Source organism: Megalops cyprinoides, chromosome 7, assembly GCF_013368585.1.
Source record: "Megalops cyprinoides isolate fMegCyp1 chromosome 7, fMegCyp1.pri, whole genome shotgun sequence".
In the NCBI taxonomy this organism is placed as follows: domain Eukaryota; kingdom Metazoa; phylum Chordata; class Actinopteri; order Elopiformes; family Megalopidae; genus Megalops; species Megalops cyprinoides.
This window is the reverse complement of record NC_050589.1, coordinates 33,988,462-34,012,530: the sequence shown is the minus strand read 5'-3', so window position 1 is coordinate 34,012,530 and position 24,069 is coordinate 33,988,462. Positions and strand designations below refer to the sequence as shown.

The following is a 24,069-nucleotide window of genomic DNA, read 5'->3' as shown; positions in this document are numbered from 1 at the left end:
CAGAACAAGGAGAGGACTCCTGCTTTTCACCTGACAGCCAGTTACTTGATTTGACCCATGGCAGGCAGATATTTTTTATTAAAACTATATGTCATCTTTTTTTCTCCATTTCCAATAAAAAGTCACTTCAACCAAAGCAAACAGCTTTGCTTATACAGAATACTCCAAGGTAACAGGGCTTTTACAGTTTCCAAGAAATCCCAGAATATCAGCAATGTTCAATGCAGAATGGTTCTTCCTTTTTGCTCTGGCTTTATGCAAAGCTGATCTTTGTTCAACACTGCCTGTGGTGAGAGATGAAAACACGCAACTTTTTTCTGCAAACCTCAAAAGCTTAGCTTAAAGGTTGCCGGGTGAGAGGAGAAAGAGCTTTGTTAAGATAATCTTGACTTGGGGACATGTGACCCGCTATCAGAGCTCTGTGTGTGGGTGAGCGTAAGTACAACAGCGTGCCAGAATCAGTCATGACTCACATTTATCCCACCCTCCCACCCCTGACCCCTAAAAACACAGCAAATCTAATAATGCCTTCAAAATCAGTCTCTGGTGGTGGTGGTGTTTTTTTTTTTTTTTTTTAGTTTCCAGAGGAAGTACAGAAGGATATGTCTGAGTCGGATATCAACCTTGGGACATTGCCATATCGGTCAGGCATGTGGATTTCCCCTCTCCAGGAGCAAAGCAAAAGACATAAAACCATGACATGAAGACACAAGATATGATTTGAAGCTCCTATCAGTTATTGATCCTAACTTTCAGGGGTATTTTAAAGCCTACATAAATGACCACCTCAAACCTTTTTATTAAAACTAAGTGGCTGACAGAAAGGGCTGCTGGGATAATTTCTCTTTATCTTGAGCCACTACAGACACCCTAGACAAAAAAAGAGCACACCAGATGTTGAAATCATTCACAAACGTTGCACTTAAAGCTGCAGCATAAGTGCATCAATTGCAATCCTAGTCTGCCTACTGTAACAAATCAATGTCACCTTTTCAGGTCTTAGCTTATGCGCAGTAACAGTCATTGTAAGCAACCCATCAGGCCCCACTGAGAGTGTGCTATGCAGACAGATGTGACTCAGAGGATGTCTTCACTGTGAGCAAGACTCTTCTGTGAAAGGGTACCTGCTGGTGTCCTTAGTTAAAAAAAAGATAAAAAGGATAAAATTGCCCTTGTGGTAGAAAGGTAGACACAGTTCAGTGGTTCCGGAGGGGCCAGAGCGGGAGCCAGGGAGGGGAGGCGGGCCATGGCTGGAGCAAGGGGGTGCGGGGGGAGGGGGGGGGGGGGGTGGCTTGCGCAGCCACAGAGGTCTCAGTCAGTGGAGAAGAGGTCCCCAGCAGAGGGGAGGGGGGCCAAACCCCCCGTGACGTTGGGCAGCAGGGACAGGTCCGGCAGGCTCTGGATGTGGGACTTGAGCTCCTTGCGGACCTGTGTCACCCGGGCCAGCTTCTGCTTGTACTCCTGCGAGACAAAAACAAATCCCGTCTAAATCACATTTAAAATCCCTAGGCTTTTCTGTCACTTTAAAAGGACAATTCCAAGACAAGTGTAAAAAAAAAAAAAATCAATGAAATTTGGCAACCTTGAAGATGGAATTAAGGAGGATGGAATTTTGAGAAATTACTTTCATCTATGCATATACTCCTGCTGATGCTCTTGGTAGTGAATGCCTGTCAATTACTTTTTTGTGATGAGCTAACTGTACTAGCCAACAAACTAGCCAATTTTTTAGCATTATCGGTATACTAAAATTACACTTGTTAGAGCCATGCATTCCCTGCTACTAGATTTTGTAACAAGCAATTACGATCCACGCCAAATCCAGGTCAGAGATCAATTAACAGCTCAACCTAAATAACTGAGCACACCTGGAATAAAAACCAGCATACTAGAAATGTCCATGGGGCACCATTTGTAAGTTTAGTGTGCACCTCCATTGTGCACCTCTCATCAGTCCAGCAATTTACACAGCAATATAGGGGATTCCTTGCAAACTACCATTGATATGTTTATCTAATTGATTATTGCCTAAAGAAAGCCAGTGATGTTTTAATGAGTGATGCTGCATGGATTCACTGATCTTCACATCATCAGGATGGAAGGCCTTTCAGGTCACAACAGGGAACACATCCATTTTTTCCTTCAGTGTTTTTGTACCTACAGCAATGAAACTGTGTGTGTTTGTGTTTTATGTGACACACCTCCAAGCGAAAACAGATGTATAGGAAGACACATCTGCCCTCCTTTTGTTATTTAGCATGGAACATAGCGATCGATGACAGAAAATATGTTATATGTAAGAGGAAAGAGGATATATGCTTGAGCTACGGTGCCTGATTTGAAAGGGCACAGAAATGGGTGGTGCCTGCAGCAGGATGAAAGCGCTTGCCTCCAGTTTCTTCTCCCTCTCTGAAAGCGCCTCCTTCTGGCTGTGGATGTACTCTGTCAGCATGCGGGCGAGGTGCCTCCTGTCCTCCAGCTCAGCGGCCAGGCGGCCATTATACTCGGCCAGCAGCAGGCAGGCCTCGTCCACCGTCTTCGAGAGCTTGTCTGCAGCCTCCTTGTCTATGGTACAGACAGAGAAGTCCAAGGGTACAAGGTTAATGCCCCCACATCCGCTCAAAGCACAAGGTTACAACTTAGCGCTACATTCATAATGGCGCTAGAAGGTACAGGGCTCCAGACTGCGACCATTTAGTTGCATTTTGAGACCATTTTTGGAGACAGTGCGACTAAATTTTATAACTAGGCGCACCAGTGCGACTTGAAAATATGCCCGCATATGCGACCATTTTTTGAGAGTGCGCGAGTTAAAATTTCACGTGCTCGTATTCATGCGAATGATGATCATTAGGCTGTTTTGGTGCCCCTCCGGCATGGGTACTGCGTTAGCCATTGTGGTTGAAAGTACTACTTTTTCTTCTTCACTGGCTCAGTTGGTCTCTCCCTGCCTGTATACGCGTACTGATGATGAAACGCGCGAACAATCCATTTAGCTGTTACCGTCTTCCAAAGATGAAGCGGTCTATAGGTGATTATTTTAACCCTTTCGCACGCAACTTATTTTATGAAGCGCGTGTTACGTTACATGGTTCTTTTCATTAGCATTATTAAACTTCTCACAACGGGGGAAACAATGTTCAGATTTAAAATATTTTGCAAATATCAAGTCTTGAGTCACTGTCAATCTTTACATCAATGCAAAACTAGGGTATGCAAATTAAGACAACTATTCATCAGCATGCAAGGTCACTGATTAATACCATGCTGTACCAAAAAAAAAAGGGACGACCAAATCATGTGCTGGTGCGACCAACTAAGAAAGTTGGTAGCACCAGTGCTACCAGTGGAAAGGTTAGTCTGGAACCCTGAGGTAGACAGACAACCTGCCCCTCTATCCCCAGTGAGGTCACATTTTATCACTTACTTGCTTGGCAGACACAAGCCTCTAGTGCAACTTTAATATCTTACAGGGTGCATATGATTTATTTGTTAAGATACATGTTTACTGAAAGGACATCCAGTTCATTATTCTTGTTAAGGTATCACAGCATCTCCTTAGCCAGGATTCAAGTCTATAACTTTCCTGGTTTACATCCCCTGGCCTAACAATTCCCCAGCACCCCCCGGCCTCACCTGTGATTTTCTCCAGCAGGGACACGTCCTGCACTTCCTGTGGCAGTGAGGCAATCTTCTGACGGACCGCAGCGTCTCCTGAGGCCGCGTTCTCCAGGTCCTGGAGAGCTTTGACCAGCTCCTCTGTCTGCATGAGAGCAAGAGAGAGAGAAGTATGTTTGGGGTCTATTATGCAAGCATCAGGCAGATGGTGGTCAAAATGCTAAATAAATAAATGTAAATGTAAATGTAAATGTTATGTCCACCACACTCGTTACCTTGTCCTGCCTGGATTCTAGTAAACATTCACTTTATACTTGAAGAACTAATGTTACACACTTGTCTCCCTTTCAGCAGGCTACCTACAGATGCCTATATCTAACCAGGTGAGGCCAAATTTTAGTGTCTTATTGCACTGTTTCTGGCTGCAGTGAACATCAAAACAAAAGGGTGGTCCCCCCTTATCCGCGGTTTCAGTTACCCGCGGTCAACCGCGGTCCGAAAATATTGAAATGGAAAATATTAAAATGGAAAATAAATTTCCAGAAATAAATAATTCATAAGTTTTAAATTGCGCGCCATTCTGAGTAGTGTGATGAAATCTCGCGCCATCCCGCCCGGGGACGTGAATCATCCCTTTGTCCAGCGTATCCTCGCTGTATATGCTACCCGCCCATTAGTCACTCATGTATAGGAAAAAAACATAGTATATACAGGGTTCGGGGGTGTTGGAACATATCCCTCGCGGATAAGGGGGGACTACTGTATATACTGTGGACATTGCAATGGTTACATTATGCTGCAATCTAGTGGTGAAAGAATGAAAGTACACCCTGCTGTGAGCTTATGGGAGAGGTGGAGTAAACCTGGACATACCAGCTGTGGACCCGTGGAGTCAGTTTCCCGTGGGGAAAAGTGCCCCCTGTAGTCATCATCATCCTCCTCTTCTTCCTCTTCCTCCTGGACCTTCTGGTATGAACGCTTGATGCCTTTCCTCTCCTCTGCAAATGAAATGCAGGCTTCATAAAAATGCTTCACATACAGATAGTCTAGAGTGGAACAGTAGGTTGTGACAGAGTAGTAGTGCACACTTCTCCCACACAGCCTACCTCTACTCAAGTCCTCATTCCAAAAACCTCTGATTATAATTCAGACCATACAATAGCAATTGACAACACTAAACTGAGTGGTGTACTACACATAAACATAAATGAATGTTCATTTTCAATAAAATCAAGGAAACATCATTCAACAAACATAACATTATCATTCAAAATTCATTAAAACCTTAAATAGATCCATTGACATAGGATGTTGACTGTGCAAGATAACCAACCGGATGAGTTTAGAAGCCACGCAACCAATGCATTCCATATGACTGGCATGGCTGTGAGTATCTCTTGCCAGTTGTTTTTGCACCCCTTAACTGGCCACCTCCTGCTTACCTGAGCGTTTGTGTCTGGGACTGTTGGAATCCTCAATGGCAAGTTTGAGCTGCTGGATGAAGTCAGGCCGGTACAGGTTTCGCTCATGCCAGATGTTGAGTAGCCTCTCCATGTGTTTCTTTGACCCATCATCCACCTCTCTATATGAGAAGGCAAAAGGCTAGGTTAATACCCACACATCCACTCTCTAAGTCCAAAACTCTCTAATGCTGTAGACCGTACCAAGAGGGGCACAAATAATTTGTTTGTTAACAATGGTGTTTCCATTGGAAAGGAGAAACTGGAGTGTTACACTGGCATCTGAAAATAATGACTACTTTACATGCATGTGACTGAAACAAAATGTGTATGCGCCCTGAAACCCGGCACAAATCTCAACAAGGCTACATCAAGTACCTTGCCACATGGGAGCAAGCGTCAACAAGGACAGCCTCAAAATCCCGGGTGAACTCGGGCCCCTTCTTCTTGCTGTTTTGAATCACGTCATTGGCAAGATACAGGAATGTCAACTTCCTGCTGCTTTTTGCTGAAAGAGACACGGCAACACGTGACTCAATTTTAATTACCATTTTACAGGCGCTGACGTACACTGACAGTATCATAAACAAACAACTTGAGGCAGAGAGAACAACATTTCTGGGAGTCTGTCTGTATTAACATGAACTGCAAAACCAATACAACAGCATAAATACAGCACAATTTAAACATGGTTAAATGATTTTCGGTTCCATTTTACATACCTTTCTTCAGTTCTCTATGCCAAACACGCACAATGAGCGATGAATGCTTGCGGTGATGAATAATCCATAGTGACAAAGTCTGCACACTCTGCTGAGAGTTGCTAAGTTCTGCCAATTTCTTCTCCAGCGCAGATTCAGAAAAAGACGACATACTGGCCCTTAGACACACTCTTTTCTTTTCTGCGTTGCCAGTACCACACTAGTATGACATCAGCAGTATGATGCAGCAAGTGTAGCGTAAGCTATCTTGCTAGAAAGGTAATCACAAGTCTGTCACTGGTGAGCAGCGAGCAAGATTGCAGTGGGTCCAGTTTATCACACTAATAGAGCAAGCATCTATGATCCAAGAAGGCTTGTCCTAACTCGAAGTGACTGAGCGTCTGCTGCACTACCATTCAACTAACCAAAGTCAGGAAACACAAAAAGTTGTTTGTTAGGTGTAATATCGCATTAGCTTCACATTAAAGCTAACTAGCTAGGAAGTCAAGCTGCTCGCTCCGTATGGAATCGGCTAACGTGAGATATACCAAGCTAACCAAATGCACAATATTGGCTAGATCACTAGTATACTAAGCAATTTATTTCATGTGCATTTACTTTACCCAACGAACTCGTCAGATAATTTTATATAAAGCTACTTACAAAACGCAGACCAGACACCTAGCTAACTTCTTTTGAAAGTAGTCAGCAAGCTAGCTCTGCAAGATTTTAGCTAGCTAGCTACTTGCATGAAGACTCAAAACTCGCAGTTCTTTAAATGAAGTCCCATGTGCTCCTGGCCGTTATCGTTGAAAATCTATTTATTTTGCCTTGTTTGCGATGCCGTTATAAATAGTGAAAAATGATGATGCCAATTTAGTCAGCTACAATTTCAATCCTCAAACTACCTCGGTAGTTAGTTACATGCTACCTAGCTAATGTTAGCCAACGATACCAAATGAAACGCTAAATACAACAGATCTGTTGCCAACAAGATGGCCGGTGACCTTTTGCTTGGAGTTCAAAGGGCAACAAACACAACACATGTGATTACCCACAGTGCAGCAGCAAGGCACTGGCTTGCTTTTGTTGAGTGAACTCGAGTCTGTTAAGATTATAGTTACTGCATCTTGCATGCTTTTCAATATTGGCGGAGAGATGATTAATTACAACTTAATTTGCTAACCGAGTAACGAGCTAAAGTTAGCTATCTAGTCTAGCTGTAGAGCTTGTTGATGTTTTAACGTATTGCTAGCTTAGTAATACAGTACGCCATCCGTAGACGGAGGTGACTGACCATAGAAGCTGCAAGTTGATAAATGCCAGACAATCCGCCGGGAAACGAAGAAATACTTAAATGCATAAAATGGTCTTTCTTTACCTACTATCGTTGATATTAAAAGTGCGATCAGCACATGTCGCCGAAAGTGACGTCATTAGTTAGCGACGGCCGCAGTTTTGTCCATGCTGTGTTGTTACCCTCTCAACTTCGGCATGCCATAAAAACGTAGGTAAGTTGGGTAGTCCGCTACCTGGTTTTTATCTGGATAATGAGGTTTCATTAATGCATGCAATAGACACATTTTAATATATGTTAACTGTTTTCAGTGAGCAAGCTGACATATACCAACGGCCGTCGTAGATAGCGAGCTATCGAAATCATAGCGATTATAAAATGTCACTTAGTAGCTAGTAACGTTAGTTTAATAACTTGTTACTTTAGCTAAAACGATAGTTACTTATAGTTACAGTAACTGAATTAGTTGGAGGCCAAACGATAGGCAGTTAGCGTTGCTTAGCGTAGGTGGTTACTTGACTCGATTTTTATACCCTACGGAGGCCAAAGTGCTCACCAAAGCGGAGGTTCTCTAGCTGGTTATCAGAATATAATAAAACATCCAATTCGCTGTTGGTTTGCGAGCTAGCTGCTCTGCTTGTACAAGCTTATTTGCATGTGCTTTTAAATGGCCAAAATAGAAGTTGTGTAATGAAGGGTGCTAGTCACTTGTGAGTAGCCCGGTGGATGGCTAGGCGGATTCGGGGCATCCACCCCTTAAGGCTGTTATTAGCTGTTATTTCAATTAAAACTTTGTATCAACATACTTGAGATCCTAATGTTCACACCCAAAATAGTGCAACTGTTATACAGTCTGTTTCAACTAAATTAAAATACAGGGTTGGGTATTTGAAATCCTACATCTTGCAGTCCTTGATTAGCTTATAGTAACCTGAAACGTAGCACCGTTGTAATTACGAGTGATTTTGCCCACAGTGCAACACCAGTGGTCTGCTCTGCCAGAGGATGGAGCAGATCAGTGACCCCAAAGTGGCTTTCGCCCTCCTGCGTCCGGCCTGCGTGCTGCTGACCAAGGAGCAGACGGTGGCGAACGTGGAGCAGCTTAGCGCGCAGCTGCGGTGCGTGGACGACTGCGCCCTGCAGCAGCTGCAGGAGTACATCATCTTCCCGCTGCGCTTCGTGCTCAGGACGCCCGGGCCCAAGAGGGAGAACCTGATCCAGGCGGCACTGGAGGGCATCGGGTACGTCCTGGCCCGCACCTGCGTGCGGAGCTGGGACGTCCTGCGGGAGCTGTTCTCCGAGCTGTGCCTCTGCCTCTGCTTGCCGGGCGACCCTGGGAAGCCCGCGCCCAGGTCGGACGAGCTGAAGGTCTCGGCCCTGCGGGGCCTGGACACCCTGCTGCACGCAGCCTACGGGGACATCCTGTTCCAGCTGTACGCGCCCGCCATGCTGCCCGGCCTGGGCGCCGCCGTCTCCCTGCTGCTGGCCCTGGGGGAGCAGGAGGGGTCCAGGGAGGTGCGGACGGCCGCGCTGAAGTGCCTCCAGGCCCTGCTCCTGCGCTGCGACTGCCCCGAGGATCACGTGACCGCCAGCCGGGACGAGGTGCGGCTCCTGGGCGGCACCTTCGCGTCTTTCCTGCCCGGGATCACCCTCGCCCTGTCGCGGGTGGCCGCTGCCGACGTCAGGCAGGGCCACGCCGTGACGGTGAGGGCCATAAGGGTGTGGTACCAGACCGTGGGCCTGGTCATGGCCGACGAGCAGCTGTCGGACCCGGAGGTCGGGGAGGAGCCCACAGGGGAGGAGCTGGGGAGGGTGGGGGAGCTGGTGGTGCGGAGGAGCCCGGCCTGGGCCAAGGACACCTCCGGGAAGCTGGGGGTCCTCCTGCGGAAGATCGTATCCTGCGCTTCGGCTCACCAGCACTGGAAGGTGAGGCTGGAGGTGGCGAGCCTGGCCGACCACCTCCTCTCCACCTGCTGCAAGTCCCTCGGGGACTGCCTTGGCCCCCTGCTGGAGGCCCTGGTCGCCATGGTGAGCGACGAGAGCCCCGCCGTCCGGGACAGGTGCGAGGCGGCCCTGGAGAGCGCGGCCCGGAGGAACCGGGACGATGGCGGCCACGCCTTCGAGGACGTCCTCTCGGAGAACCTGCACTCCCTCGCCACGTCCCTGCCCCGCCTCATGAGGACGTCGGATGACCGGCATAAGCTGTCCGTCCTCTGCGCCTTCTCGGGGTACCTCAGGATACTGGGCCCGGGGGTGACGGCAGTGCTGAGTTCGGCCGCTCACCTGCAACGCATCTCCAAGGCACTGATGCAGGTGCTGGAGCTGGACGTGACCGATGTGCGCATCGTCGAAGAGAGGGGCTCCTCGAACCCGGTGGGAGACGGGACGGGTCCTCAGGAGACGCGTACCCAGAAGAAGCACTTCCTCTACTTCACAGACGAAAAGATCTTCTCCGCCCTTCAGCAGATCTGCAGGCTCCTGGGATACTATGGAGACCTCTATCTCCTGGTGGACCATTTCATGGATCTCTACAGGGAGTCTTCGGTTTATAGGAAGCAAGCGGCCTTGGTGCTTAATGAGATCGTCACAGGGGCAGCCGGGCTGGGCGTGACGGTCACCCAGGAGCGTAGCCCAAGGAGTCAAGACGATCTGAATGCAGCTGCAACGTCGATCATTGAGGAATACATCAGCCATAGCAACTGGCACTTGACGACCGTTTGTGAGCAATCCGAAAAGGTGGAGGAGGGACATTTCAGCAGGTCTAGGGTGCTATCTATCACCAACAGAGCGGAAAGAGACTGTTTGCAGCTCCCCACAGAGGCAAAAGGCTCCACCATCCACCAGCTGAACAGCAACATCTGGCAGCTCTGCATCCAGCTGGAGGGGATAGGAGCCATGGCCCTGGCCCTGGGGGCGGACTTCCAGCTGCTCCTGATGACGGCGCTCTACCCCGTGCTGGAGAAGGCCGGAGACGAGACGCTGCTGGTCAGCCAGGCGGCCCTCTCCGCCATGTGGGACTTCTGCCGGGCCTGCGGCTACGGCGCGCTCAGGGAGCTCATCGCCTGCAACTCGGACTACCTGCTTAACGACGTGTCGCTCAACCTGCGGAGGCTGGCCCTGCACCCACACGCGCCCCGCGTCCTCGCCGTCATGTTCTGCCACTCGGACGCCGGCTTGCTGCCGCTGGTGCACGACGTCGTCCAGGACGTGCTGGCGGCCCTGGACCAGAGCTACGACGAGCGGGCGCCCGTGTTCTGCGCCGTGCTCCACTCACTCATGAACGCCATCGGTGAGCTCTGAAGCCTCTCTCCATTCACCGGGCATTGCCTCGTGGGTCTTATGTGAACATTGTCCTTCTGTCAAAAAAAAAAAAACTGAAGACGCATGGCCCTTTGTCCTTATATATTGCTCTAAGAGTACTGTTAGAAAACACACTGACAGAAACTTTTGCTGCTTTGCACCTCTTTAATAGTGCACTAGAGCACTTACTGCACAATGTCCAAATATTCAATAAGCATTTTCTACATATCTACAGCTGAGGCCTGTTTGGGGAGATTGCCTTTAAGGATAATCGTGCAGGTTTTTTCTTCTGCATTGATTTTAAGAAAATTAACAGTTCTAGAACCATAATTATTGTACATTGAGCTCTCAATTCAGAAGGCTGCATTGAATTTTAAAAGGGCTAAAGCTGTGGCTGTGGTTCAGCAATGCCAATGAGTTTTAATATGTGACAGAGGAGACTGCTTCTGATGGTGAAAGTGTCTGTGGGTTTGTTATACTGCAGTGAGGTGGTTCCCTGGGGAGCCCCCAGGATCAGCTGGGGCCAAAAGGGTGGGGTCCAACCATGAGGATCCACTGGATGTGAGGCAGTTTCTCCTGGATTACCGCAGGCAGAAGGAGCTGGCAGAGGGCATTATAGGGGATGAACAGGATGAAGACGAAACAGGTTGGAGCTGTTTTACTTTACTTTCAGTATACACCCTTTCACCATCTGATGGCAGTTTGGTGTGTTGGTAAGGAGAGGGATCTGCATGAGTAATGTAACTAAATATAACTAAATAATGATGTCAGCTTTGTGGGGACGCTGGGATGTGCTACAGCATGTGTTATATATATTTAGTTTATCCTTGCATACTTTCGTAAGGTATAAGTGTGATTTCTAAAGAATAAAGGTGATTTATTTGCAGGCCATACTGGGAGACTGTGTGGCATAGTCACATTTTTCAAATGCCATGTGGAGGACCTATTCCATCGTTGAGCTATGATACTTCACCTGCATTTTTCTAGGAGTCATCCAGCGGTGTGAATGCCCACAGAGGACAGATTCACACGTGGCCTGAGCAAAGGCATCTGCAGAGCAAAGGAGTTTAATTACTGTTCACCGCTGTTTTCCAAACCTAGACGCCCCGCCGCCAGCCCCCGAGAGCGACGTGGACGTGACCAGCCCTGACGTGAAGGCCGAGCTCCCCTCACACATCGTCATATCCAAGGAGGTGATGGAGAGATGCATCCACCTGCTGGCCCACCCCAGCGTGCGGCTCAGGCTCAAGGTAACGCAGCGCTCTCACAGTGTGTGCAGAAAGGAGGCGGAGTGATCTGCTTCCGCAGCTCTCTGTGATGCCACACCAGCTGGTCATTTCTTATAGGTGCCTGAACAAGTGAATCTTATGCCACTGGAGAAATGCGTAAACTTTGCTTTCACCATTAGAGTAATGCCTAAACTTAACTCCTTTGTTTTAATTTGGATGGTCTCACTTTGTTCTTACAATCAACATCCGAAACATATTGGAGAAATACGCATTATGGGAAATTTGTCCTTTTGTCTTGTCTGTTTGGAATATGAATTTGAAGGTTTGTTAACCTTTCCTCATTTTGTCCATATTCTTGGTATAAGTGTAAGGTCCTAAAAATTGCTGTGTAATCTTAAACCAATACAATACTCAGAACCTGTCTCTGCCATCCTGGACAGACCTGAGAAATATTTCTGCTTCTGAGCTCAGATATTAGGCACCATGTCATTAGCGGTTGTCCTGTACTGTAAGGATCAGGGACTGGTGTAAAGGTGGTCCCTGTGTTGCAGGTTCTGGACGTGCTGGAGCTGTGCGTGCTGGTCCTGCGGGCTCAGGAGAACGAGCTGCTGCCGATGGCGCACCGCTGCTGGCCCGCCCTCCTGCAGCGGCTCACCAACGATGACCCGCTGGTGGTGCTGCGGGCCTTTAGGGTACGCCCGCCCTCTCACCCCCATTCCCGTGCGAAAAGGACACACGTCAATGGGAGAGGCCTTAATAAGTCTGGGATTGTATTATTCAGTTGTGGCAGAGGGTGACTCTCAATCACACACAGTAAAGGACCCTTTGTATCATGTGATGAATCCTTTAGGCACATCATTTGTTGTATTTATTGTGTTATGTTTGATTGCATTTCCCGTCCATTTTTACAGCTGGATAGTTCTGTATTTTACATGTCTCTATTTTAATTGCTGAGCTTTGTTATGGATGTCGGCCTCTGTGTTCCTGAAGGTGCTGTGCACTCTGGGAGAAACCTGTGGGGACTTCCTCAGGAGGAGGGTGTCCAAGGACGTGCTGCCGAAGCTCGCCAGCTCCTTGCTGAAGCAGGCCCCGATCAGTGCCAAGGCTGGGCCCATCTACACCCACACCCTGGCCTATAAGCTGCAGCTGGCTGTGCTGGAGGGCCTGGGAGCCCTGTGTCTTCGGCTGGACCTGGGTAGGCCTCAGCTTTCAGAGCTGGTCATCAAGGGTGGCTTTAACAACACACAATTTCAACTGTGTCAAAGCATGACTGCACCCCCACATCATCAGATTTCCAGTATTGGTTCCCCCTGATGATTTTCTTCACTGCACTACACACGCAGTAGCTACTGAAAATCTCATCAGTTTGGCTGGGAATTGGGAGCATTCTTAATCGGACAGAACTGCATGCACCAGACATTATTGCCTTGAAAGGACAATGCTTAATGAACACGAGGAGTCGGGCTCACAAGTATGGATTGAATTTCTTTTTGATCTCCATATATTTACATTTCTGAGTCATTGGGTAAATGGTTTCTATATGCAAATCAAAAAAAATGTTAAGTAATTCTCCTGTCAAAAAGGGCCTTGTCTAGGCTGTCCCCTATGCACATTTGCCCTCTCTTCTTTTGTATGTTAATTTGTCTCAGTAACCTTTAATTCACGGTAAGAGATTCAACATTCAACCCCAGCATACCTGTCTTGATTATAAATAGATTTTGGCATTATTAATCGCCAGAGTGTTGTGTAGAATGTGGACACTAGATGTCAGTATTGAGACATAAACGGCTCTGAATGTTAAAAGCCTCTCGTCAGACTGCATCAAGCAGTGTTTGTGCATTCAAATTCACATCCCTGCTTTCTCCCCGAATAGACACATCACTGTTGTGTTTGTCAAGGGTGATCAAGTCACCAAGCAGGGACCATTATAAAGCCCATTTTTCACACGCAGGTACATTTAGAGCAGCAGAGTGTGTGCAGCGTGCTTTTCGGCGCGAGGAGGTGAAGGCATTAGCCGCGGCCGCTGTGCACGACCCCATTGGGAAGCAACAGAAGAGGCTTAAGTTAAGAAAAACGCTGTGGCTTTTAAAGGGGCGCAGTTCTAATACAGCCAGCTTCTAACTGGTTCTGATGTAATTTTAGCACCTGCCTCCTGATGTGCCCATTACAAATAGCACTGCAAATCAGTCTATCATAAGTCAGTCAATTATAATCAGTCTCGCAATGGACTTCCTCTACTAAAAGCTGGGTGGGGTCTTTCTCTCCTTGTTTCATTGGGTCTTTTCTAGGGTCTTCAGAGATACACAAGGACACAAGTAGCCCCTTTACCTTTGAAGGACATGCCGAGATATTCCGATTTTTTTGGAAATAAACTGAAGCACTTTAACCGTGCCAGGTTAAATTTCAAGGCATGTACCAGATTGTTTTTAAATGCAGGGGCTTATGGCAGAATGAGGTTTGAATTGGGCTCCCATCTAGGACTGAGGAAATACTTATCTCTCTCTCTCTCTCTCTCTGCATGAAAACAGAATTGGGAAGGAGCTGCCATGCAATTTCCCCAGCCTTTAGCAATTTGAATCTCTTTCCCTGGGTCAGTCTCGGGCCATTCCATCACCTAAACATTAGGGAGGATGTGGGCCACACATCCCGCCCCCTTCGTGCTAACATGTAGGCCCCTTTCTATTTGAATGGGTTGTGCCTTGGATCCAATCTTTGATCAGTGTGCTTGTGCCTGAACTGGGCATTGGCTCCCCCTGCCCCCTCTCTTCAGTCCTGACCTTTTGCTCTCTTTCTTGCTCTGTCCACAGCTGACACTGATCTTGAGTCAGTATCTGAGGCCTGCCTGCCCTACCTGAGCTGCAGACAACCATACAAACTGCAAGAGGCCTGTCTCTGGTATGTATGGGTGTTTCAACATATAGCTCTTTTTAAACGAACCAAACTCAGTCCTCTTAAAGTGGACCAAAAACTGGACCAACAGAAAAGGGACTCAGTTCTTTTTGCATTCACATTGTGAGTTCATTTGAAAGAGGACTCAGTTCTCTTTCTGGTCCACTTCAGCTCTGATGGGGCCTCAGTCCTCTTGCTGTTCACACTATAGTTCCTCTGGAGCTCTCATACCTTTACTGCTTTGCATTATGGGTAGCTTTCACTTGGAACAAGATGGCTGTTGCTATACTTGTGTTATCCACATTCCTGTGGTGTTTTGGTTAAATTGTCGTCTTGCTAGCGGCCGTGGTTCCGTCTAGGGCTGGGCAATTAATCTAATTTTATTTTCAATTACCATTTTGGCTTCCAACGATTATGAAAACAAGATAATTGAGATAAAACGGTTATTGTGCCGCATTATTTATTGAAATGTGTGCGTGTTTCGTATGTAACTTAACATGCCCGCTACATAGCATAAAATTATGTGACATGGTTCGTTATGTTTTCATTAGCGTTATTAAGCTTCACATAGTTTTCAGTTAGCATCTGCTATGCATCATACTTTTTAACGTTAAATCGCTGTTTCCTCAAAGCTAAAATTAGCTAGAAATTTTCCAATCTAGTGTTCTTATTGCACCTGTTTTAGCATACACGCTAAATGGCAAATCACACCGGTGTGACCGTATGCGCGAAAGAGTTAAAGTTCAAGAAAATCCACTGTTAAAAACACAAGTTGGATAAATATATGATTTTTCCAAAGTCAATGAGTAATCGTGTTGAATAATTGTGATCTCAATATTGACTAAAATAATCTTTGATTGTGATTTTTGCCATAATCGCGCAGCCCTAGTTCCGTCTATTTGTTTTTACGAGCGTCCCAGTGCAATAGCATGTGATCTGTCTACGGCAAGCCTAGAGGGCTAAAGTACAATGGCAAAAGGCGACGCGAACCTGGAGCACTTTGTTTTCACAATGCACAGGTTAAGCAAACCGCAACACGGACTTGAAGCGAACCGAACTGAGACCACCCCCTGAGGTGGTCTCAGTTTGGTTTGTTTCAGAGGGGTCTGAGTTCATTTGGAGTGTTCACATATGCGAAAAAATGCTGACTAATCGCTCTGAGTTCATTTTGAGGGCTGAAAGAGACCAAGTGTGAAAACACCCTATGTCTCCACCCTAGGTTGGTCTATTCTTCTCTTTGTCATTTGCCACACATCCCATTTTTGGGGGATTTCCGCTCCCCTGAGCAATTCTTGCCTTACCATTGTGTGCCATATGATGGCTTAGAGAGACCAGATTTAACCTGGTGAACTTAGATGTGCATTTAGCATCCCTTCTTTCTGCTATGTTCACTGGGACAACCCTGTCTTTATTTCCTTCTCTGTGTTGCAGTGTTTTCCAGTATATGACTCAGATGGACCCTGACGCCATGTGGTTTACCCTGAATGAACTATACTGCCCGTGCTCGTACGAGCCCCCACACCCAGACCTGAGTACCGTGCACCTGGCGGGAATGGGTCGAAGCAGGAATGAGTACACAGACAATATTCTCAAGCTCCTGGAGGAGATCCGCTGACAGGAAGGTGGCCAATAACCATGGGAACCGTCAATAAGGTGGCTGGGGGGGGGGCAGGCCAGGTCTGCAAGGTCAGGAGTACTCAGCTTATGCGTTGAAAGAACAGACCAAATGATCGGTTCAGGCTTATGACCAACATGTGTTGGCCTACCTTTCAGCATGAGGTGTACACAGACTAAACCCTTTCAAGCAGATGTCCCATTCTACACCTATGGCTGGGATAAGGCTCCACTTAATGAAAGCATAGGAGGACCCCTAACAGAACAGACTGAAGTATAAAATAGATTTTTCATTTAACGACAGATGATTTCAAATGGCCAGCACTTCAGTTCATACTAGGGGGACCTGCTAGGTCGACATCTAGGAGACATCTACTGGCCTCAATGGATGGATTTAAAAACTTTGGTTTGAAAAGGCAACTAAACTGCTAAGAAGGAAGACTGCTAAGAATAACTGCATGACCATTCAGTTTAAGGTGCACAGAGTGGTCTAAAACCATAACCATTGTTATTTGCTGAACAGACATCCTTACCCAGGGAGAATCACATATGTTACAGTCGGCTGATTAACTCTGCACGCAGTTAGATGTTTACTGAAGCAGTTCAGGTTATATACCTGACACCAGGATTTGAACCTGCAACCACAAGTGAGTGCAAGTTAGAAATTTCACATTCAGCAATTGCTGTGTTTTGCAGGTTCAGGCAGAGGTGAATTTTTGTTTAAACAGTGGGTATGGCTTGGATCACAGTAGTCATTCTGAACTGTTTGTTTTAGGGTATAGGAGGGCACATCATCATATTACTGTGCAGTGACTTACGCATGATTGGTAAAACTACTCATGGCAAAGTGATGTTCAGTATAAACACTTAAACTAATACATTTGTTTCCTAACCATTAACGTATTTTTTGGTGCCGTAAGTCATATTGTCTGATTGTTTGCCTATGTTGTGTACAAACTTGAAGTCTTTTGTTTCGCTGATGATTGAATTGCTGTAGTGCATCTGTGCAAACTGGGAAGTCATGTGATTCTTAGAGGTTTATTCACCAGTCCAGGATGTTCACATTGTATTAACAAAAAAAAAAACGAATGTTTGAATGAACAGCTGGGTAAACAGGGTAAGTTCTTATCCACTCTGACTCAAATCCTTCCCTTGATATAAAGTCTTATTGCAATGAATAAATCACAATTAAATTATGCATTAAGATGAAATGAAAATCAGCAAACGAGAGCGATTAAACACATTACATTGTGGGTAGTCATGTATTTGATCGCCAGCCTCAGGATGCTAGAAGAAAATAGGCAAGAGAAATGCATGCCCTTAGAAATGATCAAATCTGTTTTTTAGATTCATTCTCAGATGGGTTGAATCATTACTCGGCTAAGCAAATCATTTGGCCTGTCTGACCTCCAGTCTAATTTTTTATTCAATTGTGGAGATTTCTTGAGCACACTGACCCTCCGGTCCTTTGAAGGATGACCTCCAATTGAAATGGCATATTCTCAATTTAGAAACCAAATATACCTCTTCAGATCTAATCAGGATGGTTGCAGAACATTTCTATAGCAATGTCCTTTTCGGCAGAAGACATTCTGCAAAATTAAAGCTGTCTTGCTAACTTGAGATGTGGTCTAAATCCTTAAAAGCAAAAACTGAACACAGTTGTGTATGTTTTAAATGGTTTCTTATATGCTATTTTGTATGAAATGATGGTTCAAGAGCTTTCCTGTGCAGTTTTGAACAATCTTTTTGTTGGGTCTACAAGAAGAAACCCTACATCCGTTACGGGTCCCTTGCTCATTCTCACTCGTTTTATTTGAGTGGCTTTTGCAGTAAAGTCATTGCACTTGCAGGGGCACTGTGGTGTTAGAAGGCTATCGACATAGTCGCAGCCAGTGCGCTCAATGTTTGGTTTGCGTCTGCCTGAGGCTATGGGAGCTTGTCAGTTCAAAAAGGTCAGAAGCGCTTGCTGCCACGGTAATGAATGCATGTGTCCGGGTAGACAGGAATAAGGTTGCCACACGCATTTCGCGCTAGCACGCTGCGCGTTATCGCATCCATACTTTATTTATCCCGCTGCCAGGTCTGACAGCGGCACCATTACTCATCCGACATGGAGTCCTCAGCAGCCGGCGCGGCGGGCTAATGCGATTTCCTCCCGAACCGCACTCGATAAGCACGCTCTTTATTATGTTAAATTTAGAGTAATTTGACAAAACAGTTGTTTGGCAGATTAAACACCACTTAACACCCAGACCCCAAAAAAATAAATAAAATGAAGACAAAGAGCGTGTCGACTTGTTGAGGCTCCGAGAACAGGAGGGATATAGCGACCCATTTGAATGTGTGACCATGCAATTACCGTGACGACACCGGCACCGTGTAGAAATGACTACGTCTGACAAGGCTGTTTACACCATTCGTCCCTTTTAAGGATTCGGTTTGGAAGGTGTTCATTCTTGGGTTCCCATAAAATGAGTTTATAATATCCATACATAGGTTTTTACGTTAAACACAAAGATACAAAGACAAAGAGTCGCGCAATCGCACAACTGTAAGTCGCTGTGTAGCATCAGGCCCAGAAGGCTATTAAAACACAGCTTTTACATTACTGGTAACTCTTTATTATGTGGTGGTGTGTTCACCTTTATTTTCTCAAAGTGTTAAATGTCACTACTCATATATATTGCATCGATATAAATATATATGTAGGTATATACATGTATAGCTGAAAAACATGATAAAGCTTACATTAAGGTCCCATTACATCAGTGTGACAGAGTGCTACGGTTGAGTATGCATTCTGACTGCCATACCAGTGAGCCAGGTTCTTTGGCATTGCGATCAAAGCTGCAGTTTGGTACCCCATAGACCTGGGTTCAAGGCCGGGTGGGGTGACTGCTCACGCCGCTTCACTACATGTGGTGTTAGCAGTGTTCGCAGTGAGATGGTTTGCCGTGAGGCTATTGGAGGCGTGCCTAGTGTGTGAGCAGTATGAGGGACCCCCAGGTTAGGTTGACCCTGGTGTGAGGGACCCCAGAAATGGGTGAAGCACCAGTGAGTGGGGCACCCTGGGATGGGAGAAGTATGGTGGGGGAATGCGCAAGGGACCCCTTGGTGTGTGAAGTGCATGTGCGCGCTTCCAGAAGGGGAGGGCAGTGTGACAGAGTGCTGTCACTACAGTTGAGTATGTGCTCTGACTACCATACCAACAAGCCTGGCTCTTTGGCATTGCAGTCAAGCTGCAGGTTTGGCACCCCGGGTTCAAGGCCAGGTGGGGTGGTTGCTCTCGCCCCTTCACTACAATCAGTATCAGTAAAACATTATTCACATTTATCAATCCTAGCATTAATTGTTTTGCAGTACTTGTTATTGGCATTAATTGTTGTGCAGTGCCTGTGACACTGCTACGTCTTATAAATGATTCATCTGAAAAATCTTGCAGAATGACTGTTAAATCTATAAACTGTTAAATCTATAAACCATGTTTTGCAGTGGCTGAGCTAAAATCGTTTGTAAGGGGTGAGTGATGTTTATTTGAGGTCAGGTATTGCAATAAATGTTGATAATGTTTTAATAATCAATGGTTTATTCATGGTCACTATTCACCTTATTCACTATTCAAGGTCATATTCACCTTAATGCAAAGGATAGCAGAGGAAAAATGTCCACAAATGCAAGACTAATTGGTAACCCAATAAGATTAATATTGTAATTACAGAAATGAATAATTCCCTCATTTTTGCCTTTACAAACAATTAGAGGTGGTGTTGGGAGTTTGCCATAGATACCAGGACCATGAAAACAACTAAAATTAGTCTGTCTTCGTGTACAATTCATTTAATGTGATAAAAGCATACATGTAGGGTGAGACCAACATCCTAGAAGTTTAAAAATGTACAGCTTTTTTTTTTTAAACGTTGATCTTTTACAAAACATCAAAGCAAAATTTATGAACAGAAACAAATCCTTCGAACATACCTTACACAAAGCTTAATAAATGTTCTGTCCATAAGAAAGCATAAAACATTAATATACAGTTGCTTTTTTAATCACATACATTTTTCAGGGTCCAGGACCAATGAAAAAAAGTGGCACTTCAAAGCACAACTTCTCCACAGATATTGGACAGCCTTTTTTTAGAGTACTGTACAGAATACATTACCTTCTCCCTTCCCATTGGCGTCACAGTCAAGAACATACACACAGAAGAGGCTAACTTCCTTCAGAGCTGTGAGGAATACCGAGGGACTCATTCCATCCTGTGCACCTTCTACAAACCATACAGATTTTCAAATAAGATGGAATACGAGACAACTCAAAGTTAATGAACAAAACAAAAAATAAAGTATTCACTTTGGCCTGTCTCTCCAAGAATAAATTTCATTCTAATAAACGTATTTAACATGCAAACCTGGTTTTTCTCCTTATTTTATACAATTTTATACACAGGGCGGTAACTCTCTTGTAGTGATGGAAAAGTTAGGCTTCATGTGCCCCATAATGGGTGGAGCTACCACGTGTTGCCAATCACTGACTTGTCTAAACCAATCAAAATACTTTGTCTTCAACAGAATAACATTATGGTTGGTTCATGTAAGAGAATCACTGATACCACTGATGGGTTCACCCATTCTGTGGTTTACAAAGCCTAACTCTTCTGCTATTACCCTCTAGGTTTGTGGGGAGGGGGGGGGTGTTCTGGGTGGGGGATCTACAGCACACAGCTGTCAGTGCAGTCAGTAGGTGTGTCAGTGGACCGTTTCTTCAGTTCCCTCCCCCCTTTGTGGTGGCTGTGCGCTTGGGAGTGCCTGGAGTGTTCCATCTGGCGGTCGCCCGGCTGGGTGCCCTGGGCGTGGGAGGCGGGGCCTGGGTGGTGGAGGGCGGAGTTTTGCTCTGGCTCCACCCGCAAGAAGGCGTGGACCCTGTGGTGCCGGGCCTTGCTGTCGCTGAAGTCGATGACACGACACTCGTAGGTGCCCTCGTCCGAAGGCTTCACATTGGACAGCCGCAGCTTGTGAGAGATGTTACTTCCAGCCACCTTCACCACCTGCGATCAAAGATAAGCCATAGATCATAAACCAGGGATAAAGAGCATTTAATACACCATAGATGAGTCTAGAGCTATACTCTATTGGAACAGATACTAGATGACCATATAGTATATGATTCACTTGTCATCAGTTTTGCATCTGAGTGGAATGTAACAGTTATCCAAATAAACAAGCATTTGATGGTTTAGTTTCACTCTGCTGCTAAAATTAGGTGTTTTAATAATTTATGGGCCAGTAATATTTCTTTCAACTAAAATAAAAGTGATGTACACTAACTAGCTCTATTCACATTCTATGCAGGACACTTGTATGCAGCAGGACACTAATCTCGGTACAGTAATGAATAAAATGCAACAATCTGTTCCTAATTCTTATTGAGGAGCTGTGCCATTGTCTGCTCTGTCCCATCTACCCTGCCACATTTGAGGGGGGGCGGGGGGGCGCAACCAGGGAGAGGCTTATAGGCTTATTCCTAGCAGGATGACTCAGACAGTACATGGAGGAAATGCTGTTCTGGGCTGGAAATAGAGACTGCTTTGATCAGCCTCAAGTTAAAACAGTGTGTGTGCAGGCTCTTGGAAAACAGTACGAAGTAGAGAACCTCAGTCCATGGCCTCTCCACTTCTGTTCCTCAACCCGTCCCTTCCTCCCTCCCCCAAAACGCATGCACCTTCTGCTCTCAGACATGAGTTTGGCATTTTTCATTTGCTTTGAGAGTAAAGAGGGCCCTTGAAAAAGGAACAACGCGGCGAGGCCTTCAGATTTCAGCCTTCAGCGCAGCTGGCCTATCTGTAACGTGATGGCAGCTCCCACTGAAATGAGGCACTGGCCCTGAAGCCGGTAGTGCTGCTTTTGTGCCGCGGAGGCTGCGAACGACCCCATCACAAAGACCTGGTCAATAGAGCTGTCCACACGAGAACTTGACTGAGGCAACAGACCGGCTGAAGTGCAGTCAAGTCACTGTTCTCTCACGGTCAACAAATCTTCTGGTTCATCATGTGGAAACACGGGGCCTTCACAGTCTCCCCACAGGAAGACATCTGTCATTAAGTGCTGCAGACTGCAGAAAACCAAATGTGCCACCTCCCTTTACAGATATCGCAGACACATTTCACCATGACAAAGTCGCAAGAACAAAGGTGGCCTTTTGGCCTCCCTGTTCGAATCTGTGAGAGAGAAGAGTGTATATGTGAACACTTTCACATAATTTTCTGTGCTCACATTGAAAAACTCATTTACATTTGCAAATTGAGGCCTGACCACTGCGCTAGAAGAGAGGAGATAGGCATAGGTGTGAAAGCAAAACTAATTAGGATGTGGCTAGTCCATATCTCTTGCGGCTTCTACCAGGATGGCCAGAACAGACCACTTCCTGCTAATGGGTGTCACCCACAAAAGAGTGCTTTCTCGGTCAAGTCAGAATTTGTTCACTTCCTTGTAGCGGACCAACACAGCGAGACACTGCTAAGGACATGACCTGGTTTGGTCAAGAAACCCAAGAAACCCTCTTCTTCATATCTTGGCTGAGGACCAGATCCAGAGACAATTGAGAGGCCACATAATTAATCATCTGTGTTTTCAGTTATTTCCAAGCAACTGTGTGCTCATGGCAGCAAGAACACAAAAGCAACGCCAAGGTCAGATTAAAAGACGGATGATGAGGTCAAATGACCTTATTCTAATGTTTCTTTCTGTGTCACAACGACTTTTAAAAACATGTCGTACTTTTGTCACCATAATGGTGACAAAAGGGTGGCTTCAGTCCCTTGTCCTTAAGGGACTGCCGGTGACCTCTCAGCTGGACCGACCGTGCATTCCTCAGAGCCCGCTTGAGCCGGAATGAACGTGAAAGCAGCTTTAGGGAGACTCAGCTCAAGATTTGGCAGGCTGCTGCCTCGGCATAAGCCAGGAAGTGCAGACTGTTTATTTTCATCTGAAACAGCATAAACAGAGTAACCACATGGGGACGTCACACTTGCAATGTGCCAGCGTGTAAATGCCAGTCCCTTAATCACTCTCCACCCACGCAGGTGTACTGGTACAGCGCCCGCTGCAGCTGGGTCTCCCATCGCTGTACAGCTCCAGCGTACAGACCGAATGTAACGGGCATGTGGCCAAACCTAGCCCCGAAACAAATAACCGTGCTGAATTCCACTAATAAACGCTTTGCCTCACTTTGTCTTCCCTCATAATATAGATCGCCGGTTGACAGGCACCTTGGTGTCATTCTGTGAGTGAATAAAGCCTTATTGATGTGTGTGGTTGCATGTGTCAAACATTCCTGCTTATTCCTTGACTGAGACTTGGTGTGTGCTCGATGCACCTAACTAAATTTCTCCCCGTCCCCTGACTTGGTTTTCAAACGCTCGCTCCAACATTTTTCCAGATTCAGCTTCCAATTTGACTGAAATGCTAAGTGGCGATTCTTCAAGAGTAAGGTTGGGTCAGGAGCTTAGTGTGGACGCTGTTGAGATCAATGAGAGTTGCTGGACGCAACAGGGTATGCCATTTTCTATGTATTTTCTCCACCTTCAACATGAGGTGCACCGCATTGTGATAGTATCTCCTGCAGTCAACATAAGAGGCACACCATTATATCACCCCCTGCAGGTGGGAGGCTTTTGTGGGCACTTCTGTGATAAATCTGTGTCCAGTTCTCATGCCATAATGATGGGGAAAAGGAGCTGCATTGGATTGATCTGTCCCCTAAGCTCAAACTCCTACACAAACAGGATGCCCAAACAGTTAGGCCAAAGGCTCCACAACAAGACAATGGGGAGAGGGATACCTGACTGGCTTGTAGCCTCATGGTGTCACCAGCCCATCCTACAGCCTCCCTTTCTGAGTGACGGCCACCGTGACTCCCCTTCAACAGACAACGCCGGCTGCTAATAACGTAGCAGCTGG

At 46.2% G+C, this 24,069-nt stretch overlaps 3 protein-coding genes across 3 annotated transcripts in view; 1 reads left to right on the top strand and 2 right to left on the bottom strand.

Annotated features, from left to right (window-relative positions):
• Positions 1 to 1,270: 1,270 nt before the first annotated feature.
• On the bottom strand, positions 1,271 to 6,773 carry rprd1b (regulation of nuclear pre-mRNA domain containing 1B). The gene is made up of 7 exons (XM_036533884.1): positions 5,801 to 6,773; positions 5,457 to 5,586; positions 5,061 to 5,200; positions 4,492 to 4,616; positions 3,637 to 3,763; positions 2,390 to 2,565; positions 1,271 to 1,461 (listed from the first exon to the last, which is right to left on the bottom strand). The coding sequence occupies exons 1-7, from the start codon at positions 5,949 to 5,951 to the stop codon at positions 1,312 to 1,314; spliced, it is 999 nt and encodes a 332-aa protein (XP_036389777.1). The 5' UTR covers positions 5,952 to 6,773; the 3' UTR covers positions 1,271 to 1,311.
• Positions 6,774 to 8,064: 1,291 nt separating this feature from the next.
• tti1 (TELO2 interacting protein 1) lies at positions 8,065 to 16,160 on the top strand. Its single transcript, XM_036533412.1, has 7 exons — positions 8,065 to 10,365; positions 10,861 to 11,022; positions 11,478 to 11,626; positions 12,157 to 12,297; positions 12,596 to 12,800; positions 14,413 to 14,500; positions 15,926 to 16,160. Exons 1-7 carry the CDS (start codon positions 8,082 to 8,084, stop codon positions 16,107 to 16,109), a joined length of 3,213 nt encoding a protein of 1,070 aa, XP_036389305.1. The 5' UTR covers positions 8,065 to 8,081; the 3' UTR covers positions 16,110 to 16,160.
• A 4,642-nt stretch (positions 16,161 to 20,802) lies between these two features.
• The window catches only part of LOC118781122 (V-set and transmembrane domain-containing protein 2-like protein), a 35,373-nt gene continuing 32,106 nt past the window's right edge, over positions 20,803 to 24,069 (bottom strand). The window contains exon 4 of the mRNA XM_036534016.1: positions 20,803 to 21,158. Within this exon, the coding sequence (XP_036389909.1) occupies positions 20,823 to 21,158 (336 nt within the window). The 3' untranslated portion in view covers positions 20,803 to 20,822. The remainder of the gene's footprint in view (positions 21,159 to 24,069) is intronic.

What these genes read in the sequence shown, in the direction of transcription:
- rprd1b (XM_036533884.1), bottom strand. Translation starts at nt 5,951, where the DNA reads ATGTCGTCTTTTTCTGAATCTGCGCTGGAGAAGAAATTGGCAGAACTT. An exon ending in GCATAGAGAACTGAAGAAAG is followed by an intron (nt 5,587 to 5,800) that starts GTATGTAAAATG and finishes TGTCTCTTTCAG; the next exon opens with CAAAAAGCAGCAGGAAGTTG. An exon ending in AGAGGGAGAAGAAACTGGAG is followed by an intron (nt 1,462 to 2,389) that starts GCAAGCGCTTTC and finishes TTTGTCTCGCAG; the next exon opens with GAGTACAAGCAGAAGCTGGC.
- tti1 (XM_036533412.1), top strand. Translation starts at nt 8,082, where the DNA reads ATGGAGCAGATCAGTGACCCCAAAGTGGCTTTCGCCCTCCTGCGTCCG. An exon ending in ACAGGATGAAGACGAAACAG is followed by an intron (nt 11,023 to 11,477) that starts GTTGGAGCTGTT and finishes TTCCAAACCTAG; the next exon opens with ACGCCCCGCCGCCAGCCCCC. An exon ending in GCGTGCGGCTCAGGCTCAAG is followed by an intron (nt 11,627 to 12,156) that starts GTAACGCAGCGC and finishes CCTGTGTTGCAG; the next exon opens with GTTCTGGACGTGCTGGAGCT.